The sequence below is a fragment of the Podarcis gaigeae genome (genome assembly GCF_964106915.1).
Source record: "Podarcis gaigeae genome assembly, chromosome: 12".
Classification (NCBI taxonomy): Eukaryota; Metazoa; Chordata; class Lepidosauria; order Squamata; family Lacertidae; genus Podarcis; species Podarcis gaigeae.
Genome location: NC_139688.1, coordinates 11,152,441 through 11,165,410, shown reverse-complemented (window position 1 = coordinate 11,165,410; position 12,970 = coordinate 11,152,441). Strand labels below are relative to the sequence as shown.

General features: G+C 43.6%; 1 protein-coding gene across 8 annotated transcripts in view; it reads left to right on the top strand.

Annotated features, from left to right (window-relative positions):
- XYLB (xylulokinase) overlaps positions 1-12,970 on the top strand; it is a 116,672-nt gene that overhangs the window by 22,188 nt on the left and 81,514 nt on the right. For all 8 annotated transcript variants that reach the window (XM_083704189.1, XM_083704186.1, XM_083704188.1 and 5 more), the window contains 2 exons: positions 11,514-11,632; positions 12,186-12,267. In XM_083704189.1, the coding sequence (XP_083560315.1) occupies positions 11,514-11,632; positions 12,186-12,267 (201 nt within the window). The remainder of the gene's footprint in view (positions 1-11,513; positions 11,633-12,185; positions 12,268-12,970) is intronic.

Below are 12,970 nucleotides of genomic sequence, written 5' to 3'. Positions count from 1 at the left end.
CAGCCTCCATGCCTGGTGCCTCTCTAAGGATGGATGGAGCATCCTAAGTCTATTCTGTGTTAGTCTTGCTTGCACCCAGTCATAAAGTCTGGGTTCCATTCCATTTTTTGCACACTTTCTGAAAGAAAGCACACAAAAAACTCTTTAAATTGCACACATTTCTTTTGCACTCTTTCAATAAAATAAACATCTTGCAACACAATTCCTCCACCCCTAAAATATGCATTTTATCTGCATTTTAAATGTAAAATATATGCAGTTTTGGGGACTGATTCTGTAGAATCTGGAGAAGTCTGTAATCCGATTGATAGTTGTGTTTTGATCTTAAGCAGGTTCAGGAATGCCAAATTGTAGAAAACAGACTGAACAATTTCCTTCCCTAGGTTCCTCATCCTCTCAGCAGCTGGACTGAGGCTTTCTTGAGTCGGCTGGGTTTGCCTCTGGCCTTGATAAATTTCTTCCTCTTTCCTTTGTTTTTCAAATTGTGAAGAGATTTTTTTATTTTTTATTGGAGAGGGGATAATAAGATGAAGCCAGTACAGTCTTACCTTGGTTTTCGAACATAATTCGTTCTGGAAGTCCGTTCAACTTCCAAAATGTTCGGAAACCAAGCCGCGCTGGACGTTCGGCTTCCGAGGCAAAGTTCGCAAACGGGAACACCTACTTCCAGGTTTGCGACTGTCAGGGAACTGCCATCAGCTCAGAGGCGAGAGGTGGAAGGGCAGTTGGGTTACAGGGAGCCTCCAAAGATTGTGAGAAGCAGCACTTCCTCTGCGGAGGAGGGAAGCCACTCCTCCAGTGGGGAAGGGGTGCAGGGCTCAGATGATGCAAGGGAGGGCCACAGCACCAAGCATGAACAAAGCGGGGGTGAGGCAGGTCCCCCTCTGCCCACGCCCTCTCTGCGCAGTCGGTTTACTTGCAGAGAGGGGAGGCGTAGGATGGGGTCTAAAGACTACTCTGCTGGGGAAAGTTTAAGGACTGCCCACTCCCAGATTCTGCTAGTGACTGAGCAAGACATGGAATTGAGATGTTCTGTGCTGTGAATGTTTTTGTACCGATTGTTAAGTTGTAGGTGAACATATCAGACAACACAGTGATTCTTCAAAGCAGCTCTTTATTTGTAAGCTGGAACAGAACTGAACAGCAAACAGCTCAGCTGGCCTGCTTTTATAGGCAACCGGCTGTCAACATTGTAGCAACAACAACCCAGGGTTTCCTGCCTAAAGTAACTGACGTGGACCTGAATGAAAACTATATACATGATACTCCTGGTGGCCAGGGTGAGAACTTCAATACACAACACCGATAATAAAGCCTTGAAGAGACCAGTGGGGGTCTTGCCTGTTTGCTCTTGAGCAACCACACACACCTAACAGCGACATTTGAGGTCTGAGTTGTTTGTGAACTAAGTTGCTCGAAAGCCAAGGTACGACTGTAATTAAAGACTCCCATTGTCCCCTGCAGGAATAGAAACTGACATGGGGCAATCATAAGAAAGATTGTTCAAAGGTTACTTACTGATTTCTCAGCCAGTATCAACAGGAAGTAATAAAATGGCCAGAGCCTGCAGAGAGGAAGGGTGTAAAGGCACGAGGGCCTTAACATTACTTTGTTCGCACTAGAGAGGCTGGAGCTGCAATAGCATTTTAGGACAAAAATTGCCAGAAATCTGATCTGATCTGGAAAAAACCCAGGAGGGCGATACATAAAGCATTGGAAGTCAACAATCTTGAGAGGATGGCAATTCCAGAGAAAAGAGCTGTGTAGCGTCAATCTTTGTAGTGTAAAGGACAAATGAGGATGATTTCTTTGTCAGCCTTGAACTTCTTTGTGCATTTCGGAAAGATGTTTTTGCATACCTAGTTAATATTGTGCCAGCGTTTGTATATTGCCTAAAAATGTCAGTTGTGTTGCTTGGCCACTTTGAGCTTTGAAGTGAGCTGCTGTAACCACTTAGTGAGCCTCTCTATTCATCCCCGTATTGACCCCACTTTTCATCTAAGCATTGCCGCCTCTTTGCATTTGTCATTGAACCACGACCTGAGAGAGAGAGCGCTGGTATTCATTGCTAGTTTTGTATCTATTCAGAGTAGTAGACCAAAGAACTGTAAGTGATTGAATGCACTTGATGTGGATCTATGGGGCAGCACCGTTCTTTACATTGCTGCTTAATGAATGTCTCTTTCTTTATCTTCCTGTCTCTCTCAAGCAATATCGCTCTGTATAGATAACAGCAGATTGTAAAACAGAACAATGCATGGGCAAAGTCCTCACCAGTCCTTTCTGAATGGGCACAAGCAAGCTTCCATACTCTGTGGGTATAGTCCCACCGAGATGTGGTCTCATTGCTTTCTGTAAGCAAGGTAACCTTGTGCTCAAGTTCTTTCGATTTTTTAAAATGCCGTTCAACCTGGATGTTCCTCCAACTTGGGATCAAAGAGGACTTCTAATAATAATAATAATAATAATAATAATTCACACAGTTGCCTGTAAAATCCCATCATGACAAAGTCCCATTTACCCAGCTGGGGAAAAAAGCCTTTCAGAAGAAAAAAAGAGTCTTCAGTGGTTTCCAGAAAGTTCAGATAGCAGACGCCAGGCATATCTTGACAGGAAAGTTATTCAACAGAACTGGAGCAGCCACACTAAAAGCCCTGCTCTGAGTTGATGTAAAGTAAGATTCTGAGATTTTGGGAACTTGCAGGAGAAGCTCTTCTGCAGACCACAGCAATCTATTGGGTATCTAAAGCAGGGGTAGGCAACCTAAGGCCTGTGGGCCGGATGCGGCCCAATCGTCTTCTCAATATGGCCCACAGACGGTCCAGGAATCAGCGTGTTTTTACATGAGTAGAATGTGTGCTTTTATTTAAAATGCATCTCTGGGTTATTTGTGGGGCATAGGAATTCATTCATTCCCCCCCCCCAAAAAAAAATATAGTCTGGCCCACCACATGGTCTGAGGGACGGTGGACGGTGGACCGGCCCACGCTGAAAAAGGTTGCTGACCCCTGAGCTAAAGGATATGTTAGTCTCCTAAATAACCTGGTGCTGAGCTGTGTAGGGCCTTATATGTCAGGGTTGCAAGATTGGGGTGTGTGTGTGGGGGGGAATATGATGTAGCAGCCACAGTTGCTTCATCTTTTTATTGGGATATGGAAATGTATACTCTCCAGGTTGCAACCTGGTAGCACTTTGTAAGCTGTAGTAGTAGTAGTAGTAGTAGTAGTAGTAGTAGTAATTATCATTATTATTACTATTACTATTTCTTTGCCCAGCTTCATCTGAAGAACACAAGGTGGTTTACAGTATAAAATGCTTATTAACAAACATTGGTCCGATAAAAGGTATCTCCTGTGCTGTTGTTAATTAATTTGTGAATCGCTTTCCACGTATATCTCCCAAAGCAGTTTACAGAAGCATCCGTAAGAACAGCAGCAATAGCAGCCGTATAGATTTACACATAACACAAAATGAACACCTTTTCATCTAGCACTAGTGGGAAACGAACAAAAATGTCTTCAATTGTTTCTGGAAAGTACAGTTCCACAGAAAAGGAGTAGCCACATCCAGACCAACCTCAATAGTAGCCCAACACAGAGTGCATCGCCTTTCTCATTCTCTGGGCTGAAAACACTGACAATACATACAAAAGTGTGTTAATGGGTCATGATTTACTGGACAGTTGTCCTTATTAGAAGTCATTAATTCTGGATGAAGAGGCTGGGAAAGTTGAACTACAGATAGTTTTGCAATCCAGATGACGGAACCTAATTTTCTTTGGCTGATGATTTAGTTTACCATCCAGCTAGCTGTACAGTTCATGGGGTTACAAGCACTGTTGAGATGTATTAAATTACTGGGCATACTGAATAAATAATCTTAGGTCTGCAATGCAAGCATTAGTGGACTGGTTTTACTGGTTTCGTTGGTTTAGACGATGTGCTTTGTACAGAGGAGATTAGAGAATCATGCACAGATGGAGTTTAAAGATTGGAGCTATCTTGCCCTTTTGCAAAGTGGCACAAGAGAGTTCTGATTAAATGTTTCTCTGGGTTCAGAAAAGTCAGGGATTTCATCTGAAAATCGCCATATGTTGCTTTAAAACTGCAGTTGCTCATTGAATACATTAATCTGTCAATTCTTGGCCTTTATGCAAATGGCAAATCTTTACAGTTTTTTTAAAAAATTAACCCCCCCCCCAAATAGAAATGGAAACAACAGCAGCAACCTAAATTGAACGGAATATGTGTCTGGTTCATACCCATAACATTACTTTGTAGGGGGAAGGGTACACTGAGCAACAAAACCTAAGCACAAATAGTTGAACATGTTTACAAAGTTTTCTAATGGGTGAAATAATTTTGATTTTCAATATGTAACAAGCTTTCCAGTTGCTTCCCTTTTGCATTCAGTAGCTAGAACACAGGAATGTAGGAGCAAGTTGACTTCCATCTGAGCAACTGAAACTGCATAGATAGAACATTACCTGCATGTTTCCCCTTCTGTTACCATTTAAACTTACTGTCAGGACTGCCGCTAGGTCCCAGCTCACAGAGGACCAACGCCCAGTGGATATTATATACAAAAGTCTTTATTGAAGTTTAGTTTCCATTTCCAAGCTCTGGGTGCGCAGGCCCACGTCTTAACGCTAGACCGGCTAAGTCCCCTCTGACTCACTGCTCCACCCACACCAGTTTAAGATTCTAGCCCGGCTCCACCTCTTGCGCTGCTCTTTCCTGCGTTGGGTCCTTCTGCCCTCTGGGGTTCCCTCCTTCCTGGACTCCTCTGACGCGGAGCCTCCTGAGTCTTGCCCCTCCCTCCGGCGGGCTTTAGGACCTGGCTCCCTTCCCGGGCTCCCCGCTGTGCCGCGCTCCTGTACATTTGAACTTGGCGCGCGCGCCCAGCCGGTGACTTTCCTTCTGACCGTTTCCCCGCTTCCTGATGTGGGTGTTGCCAAACCTGACTCCTCTCCTCCCTCTGGTGGTGAGGACACTGGTCCCGACTCCTGGGACTCCCCCTCCCCACTGCGCTCTGGTGGAGACGCTGGCCCTGATCTCCAGCTGCTGTTCAGGGACTCCCCGCTGGCCCCTCCCTCTTGAGGTTTCTCCCTTGGAATCTCCCTTGCTCTGGCCACCGGCGCTCCCTTCTGTGAGTCCTCCGATTCGCTAGAGAGGCTTGTGGAATAACTCTGGCCACTGTCACTGCCTGCGCCCCCCTCGTACTCCTCCTCCTCACTCTCCATTTGCTCCCCCTCCTGTGTCTCTCCTTCTGAACCCCTGACACCTTTAAAAAAAGAAAAATAATTGAGGGTTGGCAATTCAAGAATGAGATCTGGAAATAAACCCAAAGAGTTAAAGAAAGAAAAGGCAAGGCCATTAATAGTTTTGAAGGAGAAGGCAAGAGAGATGAATAGTTTTGGCATCAGAGTGATGGATGGATGTGAGTAGGCCCAGGCGATGTGTCGTACTTGGTTCCTGTTGGTGGATATCAGGGTACTAGTGCATAAAGAAGATCATGCAAGCCTAAAGTCCGGCCTCGTTGATTTTCAACTGTGTGCTGCACTTGGTATCTTTTAGGTGATGTTAGATAACATATTTTAAATGTTGGATGATTTTCACTAAACTGGAGTGGCCTAGGCTCAGGTCCGTATAGTTAAAGCTATGGTTTTCCAAGTAGTGATGTATGGAAGTGAGAGCTGGACCATCAAGAAGGCTGATCGCCGAAGAATTGATGCTTTTGAATTCTGGTGCTGGAGGAGACTCTTGAGAGTCCCATGGACTGCAAGAAGAACAAACCTATCCATTCTGAAGGAAATCAGCCCTGAGTGCTCACTGGAAGGACAGATCCTGAAGCTGAGGCTCCAATACTTTGGCCACCTCATGAGAAGAGAAGACTCCCTGGAAAAGACCCTGATGTTGGGAAAGATGGAGGGCACAAGGAGAAGGGGAGGACAGAGGATGAGATGGTTGGATAGTGTTCTCGAAGCTACCAACATGAGTTTGACCAAACTGCGGGAGGCAGTGGAAGACAGGAGTGCCTGGCGTGCTCTGGTCCATGGTGTCACAAAGAGTTGGACATGACTAAACGACTAAACAACAACAACAGGCTCAGATGCGAGAGTATAGCTCCTGTGAAATAACTGGTACCCCTGTGGCACCTCTCTGGTCTGAGCAGTGTTCATAACCGTGTGTTCTTCAAGTCCTGGTTTTCAACTAAAGTGAGTGCCCATGGAACGATGCCAGCCCACTAATTGCTTCCTGGTCCGCGGCAAGGGAGCCAGTTCAGCCTCATGCCAATTGGCAGCATGCTTCAATGTCTTCTTCCTCCAGTAGCAACTGGAGAACTGGCAGGGTCCCAGAAGAAGAGCAGATTTAGTGCCTCTCTATTTATAAAGAGAGAGGGAGAGAAAGAGAGGAAGGGATGAAAGTGGCATGGAAATAAGCCTCAGGGAATCACAGTCCTACTAGCTTTCCCTCTACACCTTGGAAGAGATCAGAACATAGAAACACCTAAAAGGAAAGGCTTGCCAATAGCTGGGTGAGACAAGAGAGAGGGAGAGAGAGTAGGAAGAGAGAGAATAACTTAATTGAAGCTGAAGAAGGAAGTAAAGCAGAGTAGGGAGGGAAAAGAGAGAGCATTGACAGAAGTGCAAGAGGTGAATTTGCACTCTTTTTAAAAAGACAGGAAGAGAAAAGGCACAAAAGCAAGAGAGAACACTTGACTCTTCTCTGCCATGTATGATGTGAGCTGCTCAGGGTGCTGCTAGCCCAGGCACCCCCAACTTGGCCCTCCAGCTGTTTTGGGACTACAATTCCCATCATCTCTGACCACTGGTCCTGTTAGCTAAGGATGATGGGAGTTGTAGTCCCAAAACATCTGGACGGCTGAGTTTGGGTACGCCTGTGCTAGCCTCTACTCCGAATTGCTGGAAAACCACTACCCGTTTTCTCTTTTGGGAAAATGTTTGCTTGCTGCCTTACATCTTTTCGTTAGCATTTATACAAGATATCTGCGTTGGTGGTGGACGCATCTTGATTCCAGGGGCTGCTTCCAGACTGTCACTTTTTGTGTATATGATCTGATCATAAGCTGACAAATTTACGTTGAGCAATATCAAGTGAATTTGGTGCTCTTTTGTGACAGACCTGCTTAAAAAAAAAAAAAAAGCACCAACACCACAGGTCAGAATTTTTGTGGATCACAAAGAACTTTCTGAGGGTGAGAGCTGTTTGACAGTGGAATAGTCTCCCTTGAAAGGTGGTGGATTCGTCTTCCTTGGAGGTTTTTAAGCAGAGGTTGGATGGCCATCTGCCATGCATGCTTTAATTGACATTCCCGCAGGGTGCCTTTCAACTCTACAATTCTATGATTCTGTGAAAGTACACACAGGATAATGTGAGATGGTGGTGTCACTGGGTGATGTCATATAATATCTGCAAACAAATCAGAATGAATGCTCAGCAAACAGTGACATTGTACAACAATCTTTGTGCAAATTTTGCGCAAACATATCAAGGTGGATGCTTAGTAAACAGTAAAATGTCATGGAAATTATGCAAAAACTATTCACAGAAAAGATGCATAACAAAAGCATCTTTAATACAAAAGGGTTTGCGGTGGAGAAAACCACACAGCAGGTTGTAGCTTGTAATGCAGAACTGAAACTGAAAGTATAGCTTCTGAACGTTGGCTCAGTTGGCTCTTGGTATGGCAAGCCAGAAGGGCCAAAATACTACAGAAGATCCTCGTGTTAATGCATGCACCTGAAAATGCTGTTTGAAAGCTTAGCTATAGTTACATCCTTACCTCCACAACCTGTCTAGATAGTGAACGCTGCTAAATGCCCTGATGAGCATGATGATAATAATAGTAATTCATATATATCTCAGTACAATGAATAATTATTGTAAAGGATGATAGGGAACATACGATACAACCAACACTTTAAAAAACTCACAGTGCCGAGAATAAAAGATGTTACTCATTAAAACTGGCATCAATAAAACTAGGTGTTACACATTAAAAGCTTGTTGAAATATGTATCTTTAGTTTCAGGCAAAAGAAACAAAAAGAGGGAGCCTGACAGATTTCAGTGGGAAAGAACATTCCAGAACTCTGGCATCACCACAGAAAGGACCTTGCTCCTCCCAGGTCTCCAGTGATGCATGGGGAGATTTTGAGGATGGGTGCGAGAGATGGCATTTTCTGGGGCGATGCTGCGACTTTCTGAGTTTCAGCTGCTCTGTACCAAGTGTAATCACAGGCCTGTTTTCATACTGAGTGTTCTTAAACATTCTTTTTAGTGTTTTAAACATCGGCTATTAAGGGACGCAGGTGGCGCTGTGGGTTAAACCACAGAGCCTAGGACTTGCCAATCAGATCCTGCCAGGTCGGCAGATGAGAGACAACACAAGAAATATAATTAATATGCTAGAATACCTGTCTGTTAGGATTGACAAACAAGCTATAATGGTGTTTGTAGATGCCGAGAAGGCATTCGATAACGTGATATGGAACTTTATGTTGAAGAACTTAGAACACATGGATGTGGGTAACGATTTCTTTAATGGGGTAAAAGCAATATACACAGAACAGAAGGCCAAATTGATCATAAACAATATGGTGACGGAGGAGATAAGGATACAGAAGGGAACAAGACAAGGATGTCCGCTTTCTCCGTTACTATTTATAACTGTGTTAGAAGTCCTTATGAACTCAATAAGACAAAACGATAATATAAAAGGAGTATCAGTAGGACAGAATGTTTATAAGACCAAAGCCTTCGCCGACGACTTAGTAATAATGACAGAAGAACCAGCAACGGCAATAGGGGAAATATTAAAGGAAATAGAACAATTTGGAGAAGTGGCAGGCTTTAAATTAAACAAGACAAAAACGAAAATGATAGGAAAAAACGTGGACCCAAAGATAATTGAAACAATCCAACAACAATCGCAGATAGAGATGGTCAAAAAAGTCAAATATCTCGGCATCTGGTTAACACCTAAAAACATAGACTTATTTAAAAATAATTATGAGCCGATGTGGAAGGAAATAAAGAAAGATTTAGAGAAATGGGGAGGGCTAAAATTGTCACTCTGGGGAAGGATTAATGTAATCAAGATGAATGTCTTATCAAAGTTGATGTTTCTATTCCAGACCATCCCTATAATCAAAGGGAGTCGAATCTTTAAGGAATGGCAAAGGATAGTCTCAAGATTCATATGGCAGGGCAAAAAACCCAGAATTCAGTTTAAATTACTGACAGACGTAAAGGAAAGAGGGGGCTTTGCCCTGCCGGATCTGAAACTGTACTATGAGGCATCATGCCTATGTTGGATAAAAGAATGGGTAAAATTGGTGAATACGGAGCTGCTCGACTTAGAGGGCTTCGATAATAGATTCGGCTGGCACGCGTACTTATGGAAGAACAAAAGGAAAGAACACAAGGGGTTTGCGAATCACATTTTTAGAGGGCCGCTAATCGAAGTTTGGGAAAGATATCAAAATCTGTTAGAGCCGAAAACACCACATTGGCTTTCACCTCTCGAAGTAATGAGTACAAAAACCATTAATATGAGAAGCAATTGGGCAACTTATGATCAGCTACTAACTAAGGTTGAAGGGAAATGGAAGCTAAAACCGTATGAGCAAACAAAGGAACATGTTTACGATTGGCTACATCACCATCAGGTGAATCAGATGTTTAGTAGAGATATCAAAGAAAGAGGCTATGCAGATAAAGACTCAAAATTCCAGACAGAAATAATAAACAATAAAGTGAAAATTATATCTAAGATATATAGGATGTTGTTGGACTGGAATTTAGGCGATGAGGAAGTCAAATCGGTGATGATCCATTGGTCAAGGGATATAGGTCATAGTATACAGTTTGAGGATTGGGAGAAACTTTGGAAGGAGGGGGTAAACTTTACGGCGTGTACTTCGATAAGGGAAAACGTCATGAAGATGTTTTATAGGTGGTACTTGACACCCATGAAATTATCAAAAATGTATAAGGTGGATAATAAGTGCTGGAGATGTAAAGACATAGAGGGCTCCTTCTACCATATGTGGTGGGAGTGCCGAAGGGTGAAACAATTTTGGGAGAAAGTACACACTGAATTGAAGAAGATATTAAAGTACACGTTCATAAAGAAACCAGAAATCTTTCTTCTAGGGATATTAGGACAAGAGATAAAAAAGGAAGATCGCAGATTGGTATACTATGCGGTTACGGCAGCAAGGGTAGTATTAGCCCAGAAGTGGAAACTACGGGAAACCCCAACGGTGGAGGAGTGGAGATCTAAGTTGTCAGATTACGCAGAGTTGGATAGATTAACAGGAAAAGTTAGATACATAAGAGACCAAGTGTTCACCAAAGATTGGGAAAAGTATGTAGATTATCTGGAATGTATTAGTGAAGGGCAAATAACGCTAAAGGGATTTAGAGACGCACTGTGAAAGACTAAGAGTTATTGTGCAAAGCAAACAGGAATTAGGAATCGGTATAATGACAATATAAGTAATGAAACGTGTAATTTTATTTATTGCTTCGAATGATTTACGGACAGGCTGAAGGAAGCCCCGTAAGAGACAACTATGTTATGGATGATATGGAAATGATAATTGCTGTTTATTATTTTTAATTTTTCTTTTCTGTGTATTTTCTTTGTATTTGTGTGTTACCTTGTGTTCTTTTTGGAAATAACTAATAAAAAAGAATGAGGACAGGACTTGCCAATCAGAAGGTTGGCAGTTCGAATCCCCACGATGGGGTGAGCTCCCGTTGCTCGGTCCTTGCTCCTGCCAACCTAGCAGTTTGAAAGCATGTCAAAGTGCAAGTAGATAAATAGGTACCGCTCCGGCAGGAAGGTAAACAGCGTTTCCGTGCGCTGCTCTGGTTCGCCAGAAGCAGCTTAGTCATGCTGGCCACCTGACCTGGAAGCTGTACGCCGGCTCCCTCGGCCAGTAAAGCGAGATGAGCGCCGCAACCCCAGAGTCGGTCACGACTGGACCTAATGGTCAGGGGTCCATTTACCTTTACCTTTATTAAGTTTTCAAATGCCCTCTTCTTTCAGAAGCAAGTGTGGGACAAGCTATTACAAAGGGAATCATTGCAATGTGCTCAGGGCATGACCATTGGCCTGAGCATAGATGTGTTATGAATGAACAAATGTTTAATCTGTGGAAGGTTTGGGGTGGCAGGCATGCTCTCTTCAAGATGCAAATCTCTTTCTGAACTGCCCTTGCCTCTGTTTACTTGCTGCACTCCTTCCAGCTGACTTCTTTCACATCAAATTCTCCACACACCCCACCCACCCACCCAGTTTGTCTATCTGCTATATATTGTGAGCCTGTGGGGATTGGGAACTATGTTTTGTTTGCTTGATCACCAGGGGAGCACCCCCTTGTCTAGCCAGCTGAGATCTGCAGGGTGCAGAGCCTTCACAGTAGTGGCACCCACACTTTTGGCTGCTAGGAAAAAAACAAACAGCTGCTTCCTTTCTCAGGTTCTGGCATGAACTTACTGCAGATCCACGAGAAAGTATGGAGTCCGGCCTGTCTTGATGCTTGTGCGCCTGGATTAGGGAAAAAGTTGGGCCATCCTGTACCATCTAGCAAAGTACTGGTATGTACTGCTGTGACAAACATGACAGTGGAGGATTAAGGCCTGTGTCTCCTACACTTAGTTGTATTTTCAATTGACTGCAAATTTAAACTGATTTAAATTATCGTGGCTTCCCCCCTCTCCAAAGATCCCTGGGGCCTAGATCGTTGGAAGGGATCTAAGAAATTAATCAATAGCTGCAAAATTTGGCTGTATATGTTATCTGATCTACAGGTATTGTGTGAACACTATTTTATAGTGAAAGAGAGTCTGCCATCGGCTTTGAAGTGGCTACTTGTTCTTGCTTGAAACTGATGTGGCAGATTATTTCAGGCACAGGTTCTTGCGAGTGTACTGTAAAAACGTTAGGTTAAAAAAATGCTGGTAGAATTTTGAGTCCTTCTGTAACAAAATAGTAGACTGTGACTGCTGGATTTATCTTTTGAAGTGCTCTCTTAGACTTTTGTAGAGGAAGCTAGGTGTTTTTCTTAAAGTGCCACATGTTTGATGCAAAAGGGTTATGGTACCCTTAAACCAAAAACCTTTCATATTGTACTCTTATCCCCCATTTTAGGGTTGTGTTTCACCCTACTACATCCAGCGCTTTGGGTTTAATTCTGGCTGTAAAGTCGTTGCATTTACCGGAGACAATCCAGGTAAGAAAGTCAACATTCGCTTGGTAGAATTCCGAGTCTCTCCATGATTCTATCGCTTGTCTATTTTTTTCTAGGTCCCTTATGATTATTCTAAAGAGGTTGCAATGGTTTCTGTGCCTGGATTGCAGCCATCCAGAAAAAGAAAGGTGAACTTAAGACTTAGGAAGAATAATGGGACTTAGTTGCACAATTAACAGCTTCAGTCCCATTTATTTTGATGGAATTAAGGTTCCCCTATCTTTTCAGTTGGGAGCCGAGTGGTGCTGTGGGTTAAACCACAGAGCCTAGGACTTGCTGATCAGAAGGTCGGCGGTTTGAATCCCTGCGACGGGGTGAGCTCCTGTTGCTCGGTCCCAGCTCCTGCCAACCTAGCAGTTCGAAAGCACGTCAAAGTGCAAGTAGATAAATAGGTACCGCTCCAGCAGGAAGGTAAACGGCGTTTCCGTGTGCTGCTCTGGTTCGCCAGAAGCGGCTTAGTCATGCTGGCCACATGACCCAGAAGCTGTACATCGGCTCCCTCGTCCAATAAAGCAAGATGAGCGCCACAACCCCAGAGTTGCCCACGACTGGACCTAATGGTCAGGGGTCCCTTTACCTTTACCTATACCTTTACCTTTTCAGTTGTATCTATTTTGGAGGATGGCCTAGCATCTGATACAAAGACTAATCTCATAATTTCACAGGATTCTCTTACTTGCATTTT